This window comes from Drosophila ficusphila, unplaced genomic scaffold, assembly GCF_018152265.1.
Source record: "Drosophila ficusphila isolate 14025-0441.05 unplaced genomic scaffold, ASM1815226v1 contig_791, whole genome shotgun sequence".
NCBI lineage: Eukaryota > Metazoa > Arthropoda > Insecta > Diptera > Drosophilidae > Drosophila > Drosophila ficusphila.
The window spans coordinates 24,834,621-24,849,355 of record NW_025064737.1 but is presented as its reverse complement, the minus strand read 5'-3'; the positions used below and the strand labels follow the sequence as shown (position 1 = coordinate 24,849,355).

Sequence of the window (14,735 nt, the reverse complement as noted above, 5' to 3'; positions counted from 1 at the left end):
GTTACTTGTTCTTTAAATTATTTGATAATAATTTTAACCTGTAATAAATACATATGTATATGTATTATAAAATTCTTTAAGTTCTTTCCGTGCAGACTGTCACATGCTTGAAAAGGGGGGTGGAAATGGAGGGGGGCAGGTGGAATCGGAACCTGGAAACCGGGGACCCGGTCTTCGAGACTTTCGGCACGTAGCGACGCGTAGCTGTAAGTTTATTACGCATGTTTTTATGCTGTTGTTTACCAAAAATTCGCCAAGGCAAGCCCTCAACCCCAAGCACTCAAACTGTGACTCGGGCGTATGAGCAACGTACTCAGAAACATATGGCAATCGGTGGAATGTGGAAACTACAAGCGGATGCAGATGCAGTTGCAGTGGGTGTCTAAAAATAAATTCAATTATGCTCTCTATTATTGCAGCTGGGCTCCAAAGCCGGCAAACCAGATGGACAACTAGTACCAATACTGGCAGGGCTGTAAGCTGAATGTTTTCCAAAGGGGGTTTTTAAGTTTCATTAAGTTAACATTTTTTTATATTTTATACTACATATGTATGCTTTTAAGAATATGTATTTATATAGCTAAGATCTAGGATTTAACGGTGTTTATCCCCAAGGCTGTGCCCCCCTTACGAAAAGCCCCTGTATTTTTGTGTGGGTTTTTTGGAGTTGCACAAACCATGCAGCTGCATGGAAAGCTCACAATCGGAGCTTCGAAGCTCGTCCATTCATCTTTTTGGCCGATTTCTGGGCGTTGAGCTAGAGCTTGGCATAAAAATTCAAAGTATGCGGTCGCGTTGCATAAAAACGCAATTATAGCGCTGACCGCGTCCGCATTGCATTTGGGCCCTGTCTTATCGCCGTTTGCTGTTTATCGTTATTGCTCGAGCGAGCTTATCAAGAAATTTCGAAACAGAAATCCACCTTACGGGGGACTTTACTTGAACTGAAACGTTTTACCTCGGCACGTGAATACAATCAAAAAATTCCGTTGCCGCAAGAAGATACAGTCTGACCCCCATGCCCCAAAACACTAAAATTAAACACATTTATCATTACCATGGAAGCAATGTCTTGGGTTTCATAAGGTTATATACATATATTTTCTGCTTTATTTTGACAATTTTTAATTTCACCTTTTCGAGATATTTTTTATATGTATAAATTATTTATATTTGGATTTGCGAGGATTGACTGTAAATTATTCGATTCGCAGTGCGTGGGCGCCGGAAAAGGGGAAACCCGGGGAAAAGAGTGCAATCCGGTTCCCGTGGGCTGCATATTTGGAGCGTTGGCACCGGTAAAAGCAATTTTCCCGCCTGCCAAAGTTTACTTTCCATATGCAGTCGGTCGGCAGCCAAAAGGCGAATAAATACAATTTTTATTTATTTCTTGGCAACGCGTCACCTTTTGGCGCTTGGCAACAGCGAATTTCAAACAAAGGCAGACGGCGAAAATGTTGACAATTAAAACCGAAAGCCAACACAAAATCTGTGTGCATACATATATTCGAGTGGTGGCCCCACACAAATGCATTGCCGGCGACCTGTTGTCGCCAAGGTGCGATCGTTAAGTTTTATCATTCGGACCTATTACAAAGTTCATTACCAGGGAATACTAAAAATAGCCGGTAAATTCTGGACCTTTCCGCTGTTTCTATTAAAAACTAGCCCACTCCAACACTATCTGAGGGTTACGATAGCTAAAGCTAAAAGCTTTTTCGTAATTTTTTTACATTGAAGATTAAAGAACAGAAATAGTGTGCATACATACATATGTATGTCGCTCTGAAAATATCAACAAATTTGAAATTCTGTTTATAGAAATTTGAGCAAGATAAAAACGTTTTAAGCCAAGGGTAGTTAACCCCAGAACTAGTTCTAGAAATTCCTGAAATATGTCAGCTAAAGTTTAAATTGGTCATTACTCAAAAGAAACACAACAAGTTTATTTAAATGCTGAATATTTGAGAACAGGTATGTTTGTTTGAACTATTAACTGAAGTAGTAGTATTTCGAAAGAACGGACTTAAGCACCCAAACTTCTAATTCGACCCACTCACGTGAAGGCAACCAAAGCGTGTTCAGCTGTCCATTTGTTTTGCACCGACAATGTCATTAGCACTCGAAAGAAAGAATCGGGCACAAAGCAAAACAGCAGATAACTTGCGGATCGCCGAGAACAACAAAAAATAGTAAAAGTACATATACTCGTATGTTAGTATGTGTGCTTAGTTAAAAATAAAACTATTCAGCCTCTACGATGTCGTTGCCGTTGCCAGTGTGACGTAATTCGCAATGGAATGGCAGCTGAAATGCGAAAAATTGCAATCTCCTAGTACCAGAGATTAGCTCAAAGATACGTACTATATATGTACATATATAGACATCTGGGAGAGTCGTCAGCTGTGGGGAGATCGAGCCACTAATCGCATGTTAATTGATAACGAGCACAACAAACTGCCAGGTAGCCAGGTGCAGCGCAACACTCTCGACTCTGACGCACATTATACAATAGCCGGTTGAGTGATAGAATGCCAAGCAGCACGATAAAGTGAGCAAAGTAGGTATGCAAAATAAAAAACAAAATAAAACCAGTTTGAGGCGGTGGAAAAACCCTTTGGGGGAGTGTGCTGCCTTCCCCCCAAATAGGTGGGGTCACATGACCTCGAGTCTTTGGGGAGGTGCGATCCGGTCTGGTCAAGATACTGAAGATCCAACGAGCATATGCTTTTAGCAAGGGTAACTATAGGGCAATCACTACTCAGAATCAACAAGTGACACGCCCCTCCCCAGCGAAGTAAACATTTTGATTAGTGTCTTGATTAACAATTGCTTTTATTCAGTTTTTATATGTATAAATGTTCTTATTCTCTTATTTTTAGCGTATTTAAATATGTATACTCGAACTTCGATTTCCATATGTAGGCATAATTTTGCAATTTCAAAACCAATAAATAAGCAACAGCGACCAACGATTAAAGATAAAAGAAAACACTAGCTGTTCTTTTCAACTTCCTGACCGTACCAACTAAGTTAAGATAGATATATGTATTTCGTTACGCTTCAAGTCTTTCGATTAGTTTCGCTCTTTCGATTATTGGCTATGCATTTGCATAGATCAAACAGTACGGTTTATTTTTCTTTACTTAAATTTTTAACTCGTTTACAGCAAAAATAAACCTTTTGGCTTTTTGATTAATTGCTGTTATCTATAGTTATTTATGTATGTACACGATTTTTTCACTTACAAGCAGGCGAAAGGCACTTGAACAAAGAAACAAACAAACAAACAAGCGACGAGTACGCCCAACTTACTACCATATGCACAAGATATAGCCGTCTATATCCGTATGCATGTGTCACCTATTTATGTATTTGTGGCTGGTGCTAAACTGCTGCATCGGAAACTTTGAAACGTGACATGAGCTCTCTACTCCTATGTACAACTTAGATGGACCAGAGCCTACAAAAGCTTATATATAGTATTTACATAACTGATAATAATAAATAGCAGCCTATTAACTCAACTTAACACAATGGCATACATAAATAGTGGGGCGGGTCAAATTTCTTGCCGACAATCTTTGGACATTCTTCAGCAAGGGCTCAACGGAAACGATTGGTCTAAGCTTCTTTTCTATCATTCAGGAAAATTGCTGATAAACATAAACCATTTTCTAGCTGATAAGGAACAAACTGCATCAAATTACTGAGCGATTTCCGTTTAAAAATAAAAATTTAAATTACAAAATTGTTCAAATCAAATCTTTTATCAGAAAATTAGTTTATTTTATCAATTGTATCTTCCTGATCTACTTCAAATATTAAAAAATCTTTTCTTCAAATAATGAGCCCTAGACCCATGGTTTCCTAGGCAGTTTTCCTATGTTTTCCCCTTAACTTTTCCTTGCCTTTCTTAAGCTGACCGCCCTCATACAAATAAGGACTAACTAATGACACTTCTGGGGTTATAATCCAAATCAGTTGCTCATTTGGAGGCCGCCGCTGCTGCGACTGCCCGTCGACGAGGAGCCCGTGAGCCCGAACTGCGAGACCAGCTTGTCGTAGTCCTCCAGCGAGGTCTCGAACTGCTCCAGTTGGCGGGACAGATCATCCATGGCGCTGGCATCTGCGGCACTGGTGGCAACTGCAGCGGCCGCCGCAGTTGGGCCACACGCTGCTCCTCCGCTGGAGCCATTGGTTACGGGTGAGGTCGAGCAAACTGAAGAGATCTCTGCCTGCAGTTCGTTGAGACCCTTGAGCGGTGGCGCATGATAGCACTCCCTGTAGAACTTGGCCAGATCGTTGACATGCGAGGTGGGCGAGGCGAAGGGGAAGTGCAGCTCCTTGAGCAGGTTGTCATCGTCTGGCGTTGGCTGAAGCGCCGGTTCCGAATGGTGACGATACGTTGCTGTTGCACTGGCGGGGATTAGCAGGCTCTTGATGGGTGACACCGAGTTTCCGGAGTTCTTCTCGAAACTCTTGAAGCCCGCCGAGTTATTGTTGAGATTGCTGCTCTGGTTAAATTTACTGTCCTGTGTATTGTTGTTGTTATTGATGCTCAGCAAACTGCCGTTGGTATTGTTGTCCAGGCGGTTGAGAGACTCCACAGAGCCACGTCCACGCAGGAGCCACTCGAAAGGCGGCGTTTCGGGCAGCACAAAGTCGTCCTCGGTGTACTGCTTTAGTTTGCCCATATCGGTGAAGGCTCCCGGTCGCAGAGGCTTCTCAATGTCGATAAAGCGTCGATCGCCAGAGCCCTGGCCGGGATTTAGGGCACCCAAGCCCAGTTTCTTGGCCACAGCAGTGCCGTTTTGGACTTGCTGCTGGTTGTTCGGTGTGCTGGCATCTGTGGCGGGCCTGAAGTGATCCGACTTCAGCATGATGGTGTTGCTCTCTGCCTGCGCTGCCGTGGGCGAAATGGTCAACTTGGTGCGGTAGGCCACGGACATGACCAGTGAGCCCACAATCGTGCTCAGCTGGCCGATCTTCACGTGCTTGTGGCCCTCGCCCAGGGTGTGCACCTGCGGCCTGTCCACGTAGATCCTGTAGAAGATACCGTACGAGTCAGAGCACTGACGACGCGACAACTTGTAGGCGGGCGTGGTGCGGGTCAGGGAGATGAGGGACTTGAGCATAATTCCCATACGGTTGTAGATGGCGTGGGCCGCCTTCAGAGTCTGACCGTCGGGGTTCAGGTCGTTGGCGACTGGGGAGGACCCGTTCTGGGATTGAACGAGGTCGAGGGACCACACCTCGAGGACCATCTGGTCGCCCTCGGCAGTCTTTAGCGAGATTTCCACGCACAACGGCAAGCGCTGCAGGATGCTCTCCCCAGTCTTTAAATTTAAGGCTCTCTTCGTCTCATCCAGGACCTCCGGATGGTCCTGCACGGCAATGTTGAACCAATCGCTGCCCGCCAGCGGATTGCATTGCGTCTGCATCTTCTCGCCCAGCCGGGATTGAACCACCACCTGGGTGGATTTCAAAACAAGGAACTTGATGAACTTCTCCAGATCCCGCTCTGCTGCGTTTAGTCGCTGCGCCGACATTTTCTCGGTTTTTCTTTGTTTTCCCTCTGTGTGTTTGCAATTGTCTGTGTCCAAAGTTCGCTGTCTGCGTTTTGGTTTTTCACTTTTCGATTTCCGCGTTTGTGTTTGTTGCGATTTTCGCGTTTTCAGCGTCGCGCACTTTACCTTCTAGGCACTGCTAAACGTAATTAAAACTTGCCCGGGCATTTTGCCAAAACACTCTCATTTGTGCAACGCCCTTTCACTGCGATTCCGTGTTTTTGTTTGTACGCAAGATCACTCCCACTATTTTCGTAAAATCAGCGTCAGCGTTAGCCATTGAGAAAACAATGTGACCGTAGCACAAGGCAAAGAAAAGCAAAGGACTGGAAGGGCCTAAAAAATACCAGCAAGTGATAAGAGTATTCACAATGATTTCGTGATCGTGACTGCCCACCTATAATTTATTTTGTTAAGCAAATAAATAAGATTGTATAATATTCAATATTTTTCCCACATTTTCTCATAATCGGCATTTTTGTCCGATATTTTTTTTAATTTTAATTATGGTACCCCTTGTCAAATATCCGAAAAATGGGTTCGTAGAAAAACGACCAAATCTCAGCATTTCCATAACCTTTTCAATTGTGATCCGATTTAGACGCGGCATATTTCCTAAAGTTTGTTATTAAATTTCCCAAATACCTATATTAATAGAAATTTTATTTAGTAGCATCTGGCGTAAAGGACTGGATTAAGCAGAACAAAACAAAAATGCCCCTAATAGATTGGTACAGCTAAAATTAAAAAAACTATCAAACACTTTATTGGGGTCTCACCCCATTCTAATGTTTCCCAAATATGTATTTATTATTTTTTGGGGACTGATTACATTGTAGGCAGTTCTTAGCTAAAAATCACTTAGTGCTAAACGCACCCATTTATCCGAGGTGTGGCTGTTGCTTGGAGAAGTACAACCTTCTGGCAACGCCATGTGCCTAAATGATACACGTCACGTACGCAAAATGGCGCGCGTTCAATTTAAAATTCTATATGTTGGGGCCCTATAAAAATAACACGACCTTTGAAAATATCACCTTGGAATAGACCCGGAAGGCTAAGAATCGCCGCCACCCCTTGCCTGATCGTCTTGCCGACAGAAGACCTCCCGATCTTGGGAGGTCAGGACATGTTTGGGCAGATATCGAAGAACTGATGCGGGGACCTTTCCCAACATGGCCAGTCGCTCCTCCTTGATGCGCTCCTGTTGCTCGGCGTCCGATTTGGCCTTCATGTCAAAGTACTGGACACTTTCCGCCGTGGCATCCGCCCGCTTTCTCTGATTATCCTCGATCATGGCTAGCAACATGGCTCCGTGTGCCCTCCGCTTGCGGTAATCCTCCAATTGCTTTTCTGTCTCCTGGTTGCTAACTTCCGGCGACTCCTTTTGACGCTTGGCTATCTCCGTCCGCTTAAGCTGCATCTGGGCCATCTTGCGGTGCTCCACCTCCTGGCGATAGCGATCCAATTCTTCTCTGGTGCGCCTGCGCTCCATCTGCTCCTGCTGCATCTGCTGGCGGAAGCGCTCGTCGCTCTTGGCCGTGTACTCCGCCTCTAGAAGATCCAGGAGCAGATGGTCCCGATGGCGCTTTTGGTTCTGCAAAGAGAAGGGGTTTTGGTGGGGATTGCATTTCTTTTGCCTAGACCACTTACCTCTATTTCCAGGACCTGCTGGCCCAGGCGAATGCTGATCTCCTGCTTCTTACGCTGCACCGCCTGGCGTTCTTCCTCAAGCTGCAGCTTTCTGCGCTCAATTTCGGTCTGTTTCTGGAACAGATCACCTAACTCTTGGTTATTCTGCGCCCGCTGCCTTTCCCTGTGTTCTTGGTTCTCCTTGATGGACTGCAGCATGTCCTGGCGTTTTTGCAACTTCTTTCGCTCCACTTCCAACTGGCGAGCGCGATCCTCATCCTCGATTTGCTTCTGACGCAGCAAACTAAGCTCTCTGTCGTTCATCACCTGGGCTTGCTCCTGTTGGCGACGCCGACGGTTCTCCTCCATTTGTTTTGCAAGGGATTCCCTGAGACAACGTTGCTCCTCCTTAAGAGCGGCTTCCTTCTCGCGCTGTTTGGCCTCCCACAGACATCGCTCCTCCGCCACTTCCCGGGCCTCCACTTTGACTGCCAGCTGTCGCATGCGCTCCCTCTCCGCCAGGTTCTCAGCTATTTCCTTGGAAATGGCAGCAAGACGCAGTTGCTCCGCCAATTCGCGCAGTTCTTCGCAATCCCGGCGCAATTGCTGGCGGCGCTTCTTCTCCACAAACTCATCGCGCTTTAGCTGCTGCATTTCCTGCGTCATCACCGACTTCTCGATGAAGTCCCTGGTCATGGGGTTCTCCCTGGAGCGCTCCATGCTACGGTTTACCTTCTCCAGGTCGTACTGCATCTTCTGCAAGAGCCGCGAGCTATAGAAGTCGTGTTCGACGCGCAGCGACTGTGGCACTTTGAATTGCGGTTTTCCGATGTCGAAAAAACCAGACTCCTGGTTAACGCGACTTCTACCGGTTGCCATGGTGTTTCAAAGGTGCAATCAAAAACAACTTAAAAGCAATAAACAAAATAAAGTAAAAAATCAAATGGTTGGGTAGTTAACTAAAAGAACATTTAACTCAAAGATAACTATGTCGTTACTCTTAATATCTCCATTGTTTTTCCCGTTTTGTAATAAATCCTTAATATGTAAAGTTTACATTGTAAACATTATAAAGGTCCTTGTCGGCGGCTGCTGTGAATGTCAAATGCGATCGAAAGGTTAATAAAATATCATTCACTACGAAACCTTGCGGATTTTTATCCCCCATAAAATGAATTTCAACTCCTGCACTAAATTTAAATAGACGCTGTCATTTAATGACTTTTTATAATTTGTTTGAAAATCATAGTTAACAAAATGGGAGAAATTGTTAAATGCTAAATGTTTTCAGTTTTTGAAGGCAGTCGGGAAGTACTGCTTGTCCTTCTCCACGATGCTTTCCAGCAGGTCGTCGATGTCCGTTGTGGGATAGCGCTCCACCCAAGACTGGATGTAGCCCTCGTGGCTGGGCTCGTAGGTCTTCAGCTGCACCTTCTGGTCCTTGCCCACCACCGTGTTGGCCTGGACAAGGATCATGCGTGGCTTCTTATGCGCCAGGCAGATGTCGCGCCACTTGGCCCACGGATGCGCACCGCTCTCGTCCACCTTTGAGTAGTGTTCGTACATCTTGGAGGCCGCCTCGATGTCGGCCGTCGATTTGTAGACCTGCAGCTTGGTCAAGAAATCGCCCAGCGCCTTCCTGCCCACAGTGTCGATCTTGCTCCGGTCCACTGTCAGCAGAAGATTCTTGCCGCCCTCGGTTTCCTCGACCTTGACGAGTCCCTCGCCCGCCTCGAGCAGCACCTTCATGATCACGAAGCGCGCGCGGGAGTGCGCCTGCAGCCAGAGCTTGGACTTCGGGTTGAACATCTCCAGGGCCACGCCCATTCCGTTCCAGATGAGGCTCAGCCAATTGACGTAGATGATGTTGTCTTGCTCCGCCTTGTCCTTGAAGCCAAAGATCTCCAAGATATCGCGCTGCAGAGAGAGGTAAAGGCCTACGGCCTCGGCGCGGCACTCCTCGTAGGAGGAGCCGATGGCTCCGAACTTGGTGTCGTAGGTCTCGCCGGGGAGGTACCACTTGGAAATGGGTTCGCCGGTGATCAGGTTCTTGGTGTTATCCTTGTCGAAGTTATACACGCCGTCCTCGTCGATCCGGAACAGCTTGCCGCTGCCGTGGCCCAGCAGTTCGTGCAGACCCACTTGTACCTCGAAGGCCTTCACCTTGTACTCCTTCATTAGGGCCTGGTCCTCCTCGGAGAGAAAGGGAATGGGATCCTTGCGGTTGATGTTGGCCAGTACGTTGCCTAGCGAGACGTTCTTAAAGCCCTCGTCCTGCCGGATCTCGTCGTAGTTGGGAATATTGATGCCAGCAGGCACCCCGCTGCCAGCAAAGGTGAGAACATCCAGGGAAGTGAAGTCCGGCTTCAGGTAGGAGTCCTTCTCGTACGGCTCCGTCCAGGGTAGGTACTCAATTAGTTTCTCGGCACGGTTCACCAGCTCGGAGAACTTGGCAGAGCTCTCCTTGTTCACCATGGCCACGAAGCCCTCGAATTCAGCTCGGCCGCCAGCAGGATCCCTGTAAGTCTCGATGAAGCCGATGTAGGTTTCGATTACAGGTCCCTTGTCCTTGATCCACCACCGCGATCCATTCTTGTGCTCGGCCAGCGAGCCCTGCTCAAAAGACCGAACGTAATGCTCGATCATCTTAGACTCGTTTTCGTTGGCCGCGTACTTTTTTGCCTCCAGCAGATGCTGGTTGACGCGCTGCAACAGCTTCTTGTAGTCGCCGCGGGTAACCCGGAACTGGTTGCCCTTGAACTCCTCCAGCGGGAGCGTGATCCCGTCCTGCGAGGACTCCGCCACCGAGCCAAGCTTGACGTCGTAGATGGTCTGACCATTTTCGACCACTTTGAAGGTGCGGCACATGTACGGCTCGATGCGCTTGGAGGTCAGCCAGTTGTTGACAATCTCAGAGTCCTCCTTGGTGCAGTTGTCTGACCAGTAGGTGGTGATTCCGTCGGGGGCAAAGCCCAGGATCTCGTTGCGCGACTCCAACGCATAGATCAGACCCTTGACCTTGTCGAAGATCTTTCCCACGCGGGGCTCCTTAGCATATGCAGCCGAGGACTTGACTATGGCCTCAAACTTTTCCTCGGGCAGATTGGGCACGATCTTGCTGTCGCCCATACCCTTGTAGTTGCCCGCATTGGCGAACACACCGCAGGTGTATACCAGGAAACCCTGAAAATTTAAAGAAGCCATACATTGCAAAAGTGCAGACAGAATGTATATCTTGCTATCGTAAAGGAACCTTGATCAGGGACCTTAAGACCCCATCTCAACTGTCTCCATCTTACCGTGTAATCATCCGCAGAGACTCCCGCCTCCAAGGCCTTGGCTTTAAGCTCGGCGGGCTTCTCGGCCACGAAGATGCGGTGCAGAAGGGAGAAGATGAGCGGCGCCTCAGGGCTGGACTGTATCAGGGCGATGAGTCCGCCGTCCCAGGAGGCCTGGCTGAAGTGGTGTGCGTAAAGCTTCTCCTTCTCGGTAAGATTCTCGAAGGCACTCTTGCAGTCCAGATCAGCGATGGGCTGTGTGTTGGGCAGGACGAAGTGGGCGGTTTTACTGGCCATGTCAGCAGGTTGGGGGAGATTGGCGCTGCAGCTGTAAAGATATAAAGAACCCGGGATAGATTAGATATCTGGCCGAAAGATACCACCTGGCAAATACCTGTAGCGAACGAAGGAGCTACTAAATCCCGAGCTTCTGAAGATTGGCGGGGAAATGTGCCGGATACTGGGACTGCGCCCGTAATTTAGACGAGTACGAGACTGGTAGAGCCTGTTCAGTTGTTGACGGGACCTCTGTAGCCCTCTTAGCCAAAACATTACTGGGGAATTTCGATTCGATACTTTTTTTTGAGGATTTTACATTACTTGTGTAGCTTTACTGGAAAATTTGAAAAGGCAACTTAAATTTTGAAAAAGGCCAAACACATGAAAACTTGATGATGGATGCACTTTTTTCTCTGGCTAACCCACAAAACTGCAGATGTGGCAGTTAAGCGAAATTTTGCCGAAATAATGTAGAAAACAATACTCTGGCTAAAATGGAGTTCCAAAACGTGAACAACTGACAGATCCAAACGGAATGTATGGGGGTTTGAAAAACTAAGTGGTTAGTCAACAGCAAAGCAAACAAAACCCCGTCAGGCAATCGTGTTTTTTTCGGGTAAAAGTATTAAAAATGCAATTTCGTGCTTACGTACCTTTTAAAAGTAAGAAAAATGCAGTGGAAAATGCCGACAAAATTGCAAGTTGTGTAAGAGTGTGACCAGTATCAATGGTTTAAAATAAGATGATTTCTCTATGACATGAGAATGGCAAACAGATGGCGGGTTTTTTAAACACCAGTTAACAATATTTTATTGATTTGCCGTATTTAAACCACTTATGTACAGAAACGATTATAGATTTGCTTTTAGAGAAAAATAGTGCTCAACTAGTTAAAATCAGGTTTTTGATGAAAACAAGTGTACACTTTTCTTTAGTGTTCATAAATTTAGGCGATGATGAAGCCAAGCCACAACCAAATATCACCAGCCAATCCTAGAAAACACAGCACCCAGGTTAATCTGTACAATATGTTGTCCGTACTGCCGCCTTTGAGAAAAATTGGTAAATCGTTGTCCGCCTGAAACTGTTTTCGCAACTTGGCCATCTTCGGAGGTAGCTTTCCTGGCTTTGTCTTTCCACCGTCAGCGGCATACTTCAGAGCAGCGGAGTTACGAAGTAGACGGGCAGGAGTACAAAATGCTCCAAGTTCTCCAGCTCTCCAGAGGAGGGGCTATAAAACAGAAGAATTTAAATGCTTTATTGTTTTAAGATAAGAAATGTACTTACGCGCAGTAAAAGACAGTTCCTTTGCATTTTTGTGTCTATATGAGACGAAATTTTGTCGGCTATGATAAGAGTTCTGCCAGTCAAACAGTTTGTTGAATTTTAATAAGCCTACTTGGCCTACTTGCGATAAAGAAAAACGAATTTTTCAAAAAATATATCACAACAAAATCGATATACACTATTTTTATACATGCACTACCAACAAACCTAAAGTTAGGTCACACTCGGACGCGCAAATTTCTTTTATCGCCAAAATCAAAACATGCTTCCAATTTGCAAGCCACACAATGTCTATGGCTAAATATCTTAATCGATCAGTTGCCAAAGCTGGCATGGATGTGACCGCCAGGATCTGCACCCTGAAACCCACGGAACCGGAGCATCAAGCTATTCACCTGGCCGCCGGCGAAAATTTCGTGGGACGCAGTCGGGAAACCGGAATCCGGGATTCCAAATGCTCTAAGCGACAAATCCAACTGCTCGTTGATCTAAAGAAGGCTGTGGTCGCTCTGAAAGTCCTGGGAGTAAACCCTTGCGGCGTGAATGGCCTTATGGTTATGCAGCACTCGGAATGTGAGCTGAAGCACGGCGATCTGGTAGAGATTGTTTATGGAAGGCATCCGTTCGAGGTTGTTTTCAGTCCTTCGCCAACGGATGATAAAGAAGAAGCTGTTACCAAGGGTTCTTCTTCTTCGGGAACCGAATACGAGAAATGGGACTCCGCTGGCAATGGAAAATTAGTGATTTACACCAGCGCTGGAGTTGTAGCCTCTGAAAAAATAGCCGGCTACGATATGGACGGCACCATCATTAAAACCAAGTCTGGGCTAGTTTTTCCCAAAAACACCGACGACTGGCAAATCATATTTCCCGAAGTCCCTGAGAAACTAAAGAATCTTCACAAGGACGGTTTCAAAATCTGTTTCTTCACGAACCAAGGAGGCATTGCTCGCGGCAAGATCAGCCTAGATGACTTTAAGGTGAAGATCAAGCAGATTGTGGCCAAGCTGGCTGTTCCAATTCAGGTGTTTATAGCCATTGGAGATGGCTTCTACCGCAAACCGCTGACTGGAATGTGGCAGCACCTAAAGAACGAAATGAACGAGGGTGTGGAGATTAAGGAAGATCGTTGTTTTTTCGTAGGCGATGCAGCTGGAAGACCGGAAACGGGCAAGGGAGCTACGAAGCAGCGCAAGGATCACTCTCTAGCAGACAGACTGTTCGCTAGCAACATTGGACTGTCTTTCTACACTCCAGAAGTTCATTTTTTGGGCAAACGAACGGAGCAGTGGAACAAGCCGGAGTTTGATCCCACAGGCGTGCATGAGGAAGTAGCTTTGCTTGATCCAGATGACGTTACTTTCGAGGATCACCCCTGCGAAATGGTTATCATGGTGGGGCTGCCTGGTTCCGGAAAGAGCCACTTCTGTGCCGCCTTTCTGCAATCAAGGGGCTATAAAATCGTCAATGCGGACACCTTGGGAAGCACTCAAAGCTGTGTGACTGCCTGCAAACGATTCCTGGACTCGGGACAATCCTGTGTGGTGGATAACACCAATGTGGATGCTGCTTCCCGCAAAAAGTTCCTGCAGGTGGCCAGTGAACTAAAAATTCCATGCCGCTGCCTGGTGATGAATGTTCCTGTGGCTCAAGTGAAGCACAACATAGCCTTTCGAGAGCTTTCCGACTCAACGCACTCCAAGATCAAGGACATGGTATTCAACATGATGAAGAAGAAGTACCAGGAACCTGCACTGGATGAAGGTTTCAAGTCCATACACAAAGTAAACTTCAAGCCGAATTTCGCCGACGAAAAGCAAGAGAAACTATACAAAATGTACTTAGTGGAGAAGTAAGGAAGTAAAAGAGGTTATATTTAATCCAAAGTGAATATGCGCTTGGCTATGTCGTCTATTAACCAGTCCATAGAGCTGAGAAGCTTCTCGCCAGTCACCGCGCTTACTCCGGCAACCAGCCAATGATGCGTGGTGATTTCCTCTAGATGCAGTATCTTTAAGGATTAAAGTAATTAAATATTTCGTCTTGTTCGAAAAAAATATATGTTGTACCTCCTTAATTTCATTTGATGAAAGGGCACCAGGAAGATCCTGTTTATTACAGAGAACAAGTAGAGTGGCTCCTGCGAGGCGCTCTTCTTGGAGAAGGACTTGCAGCTCCTGGCCGCAGGACTCCAGGCGCATCCTGTCGGCACTGTCTACCACCCAAACTAAACCATCTGTGCACTCGAAATAGTTTCGCCAGTAGGATCGCAATGACTTTTGGCCACCGACATCCCACATATTGAGTGTATAGCCATTGTGCTCCAGGGTTTTTATGTTAAACCCCAAAGTGGGCGAGATGGTGTCTATGGGCTCTCCATTGAAGCGCTTTAGGATCGTCGTCTTGCCGGCATTATCCAGACCACTAAGGAAACATCAGGAATGAATCACTTATCTTTGTTTTAATATAAACGCAAACGTACAGCAGCAATATACGCATTTCCTTCTCCTTTTGACGCATTTTTTTCAATACTGTGAGGAAGCCCATGTCAAAGTTTTGGTTTTTGTAAAGCTACGAGATTATAATTTAATACGTTTAAAGGCAGCTGCTTTAAAATTTCTTTATTTTGTAAATAATTTCCGGGTGAATGGCAAAAAGTGCTGGAAAAGTATCGGGTATTGATTTTCAG

At 46.2% G+C, this 14,735-nt stretch overlaps 6 protein-coding genes across 7 annotated transcripts; 1 reads left to right on the top strand and 5 right to left on the bottom strand.

The window, feature by feature from the left end:
• Positions 1–2,810: 2,810 nt before the first annotated feature.
• LOC108097733 (autophagy-related protein 13 homolog) lies at positions 2,811–5,864 on the bottom strand. The gene has a single exon (XM_017200234.1). It carries the CDS (start codon positions 5,550–5,552, stop codon positions 3,981–3,983), a length of 1,572 nt encoding a protein of 523 aa, XP_017055723.1. The 5' UTR covers positions 5,553–5,864; the 3' UTR covers positions 2,811–3,980.
• A 492-nt stretch (positions 5,865–6,356) lies between these two features.
• LOC108097613 (inner centromere protein) lies at positions 6,357–8,296 on the bottom strand. Its single transcript, XM_017200022.1, has 3 exons — positions 8,201–8,296; positions 7,224–8,109; positions 6,357–7,167 (listed from the first exon to the last, which is right to left on the bottom strand). The coding sequence occupies exons 2-3, from the start codon at positions 8,079–8,081 to the stop codon at positions 6,628–6,630; spliced, it is 1,398 nt and encodes a 465-aa protein (XP_017055511.1). The 5' UTR covers positions 8,082–8,109; positions 8,201–8,296; the 3' UTR covers positions 6,357–6,627.
• Positions 8,297–8,393: 97 nt separating this feature from the next.
• Positions 8,394–11,489, bottom strand: LOC108097610 (dipeptidyl peptidase 3). 2 transcript variants are annotated; one of them, XM_017200019.1, is made up of 4 exons: positions 11,413–11,477; positions 10,875–11,093; positions 10,502–10,808; positions 8,394–10,385 (listed from the first exon to the last, which is right to left on the bottom strand). In XM_017200019.1, the coding sequence occupies exons 2-4, from the start codon at positions 11,030–11,032 to the stop codon at positions 8,490–8,492; spliced, it is 2,361 nt and encodes a 786-aa protein (XP_017055508.1). In that variant the 5' UTR covers positions 11,033–11,093; positions 11,413–11,477; the 3' UTR covers positions 8,394–8,489. The 2 variants fall into 2 exon arrangements, with proteins under 2 accessions (XP_017055508.1, XP_017055509.1); XM_017200020.1 differs by lacking the exon at positions 10,875–11,093 and having other exon boundaries at positions 11,413–11,489.
• A 53-nt stretch (positions 11,490–11,542) lies between these two features.
• LOC108097615 (cytochrome c oxidase subunit 7A1, mitochondrial) lies at positions 11,543–12,174 on the bottom strand. Its single transcript, XM_017200025.1, has 2 exons — positions 12,047–12,174; positions 11,543–11,990 (listed from the first exon to the last, which is right to left on the bottom strand). Exons 1-2 carry the CDS (start codon positions 12,071–12,073, stop codon positions 11,706–11,708), a joined length of 312 nt encoding a protein of 103 aa, XP_017055514.1. The 5' UTR covers positions 12,074–12,174; the 3' UTR covers positions 11,543–11,705.
• A 59-nt stretch (positions 12,175–12,233) lies between these two features.
• LOC108097612 (uncharacterized protein F21D5.5) lies at positions 12,234–14,103 on the top strand. Its single transcript, XM_017200021.2, has one exon. The coding sequence runs from the start codon at positions 12,334–12,336 to the stop codon at positions 13,900–13,902; it is 1,569 nt and encodes a 522-aa protein (XP_017055510.1). The 5' UTR covers positions 12,234–12,333; the 3' UTR covers positions 13,903–14,103.
• Positions 13,885–14,699, bottom strand: LOC108097614 (ADP-ribosylation factor-like protein 2). Its single transcript, XM_017200024.2, has 3 exons — positions 14,529–14,699; positions 14,116–14,470; positions 13,885–14,057 (listed from the first exon to the last, which is right to left on the bottom strand). Exons 1-3 carry the CDS (start codon positions 14,591–14,593, stop codon positions 13,923–13,925), a joined length of 555 nt encoding a protein of 184 aa, XP_017055513.1. The 5' UTR covers positions 14,594–14,699; the 3' UTR covers positions 13,885–13,922.
• Positions 14,700–14,735: the final 36 nt, after the last annotated feature.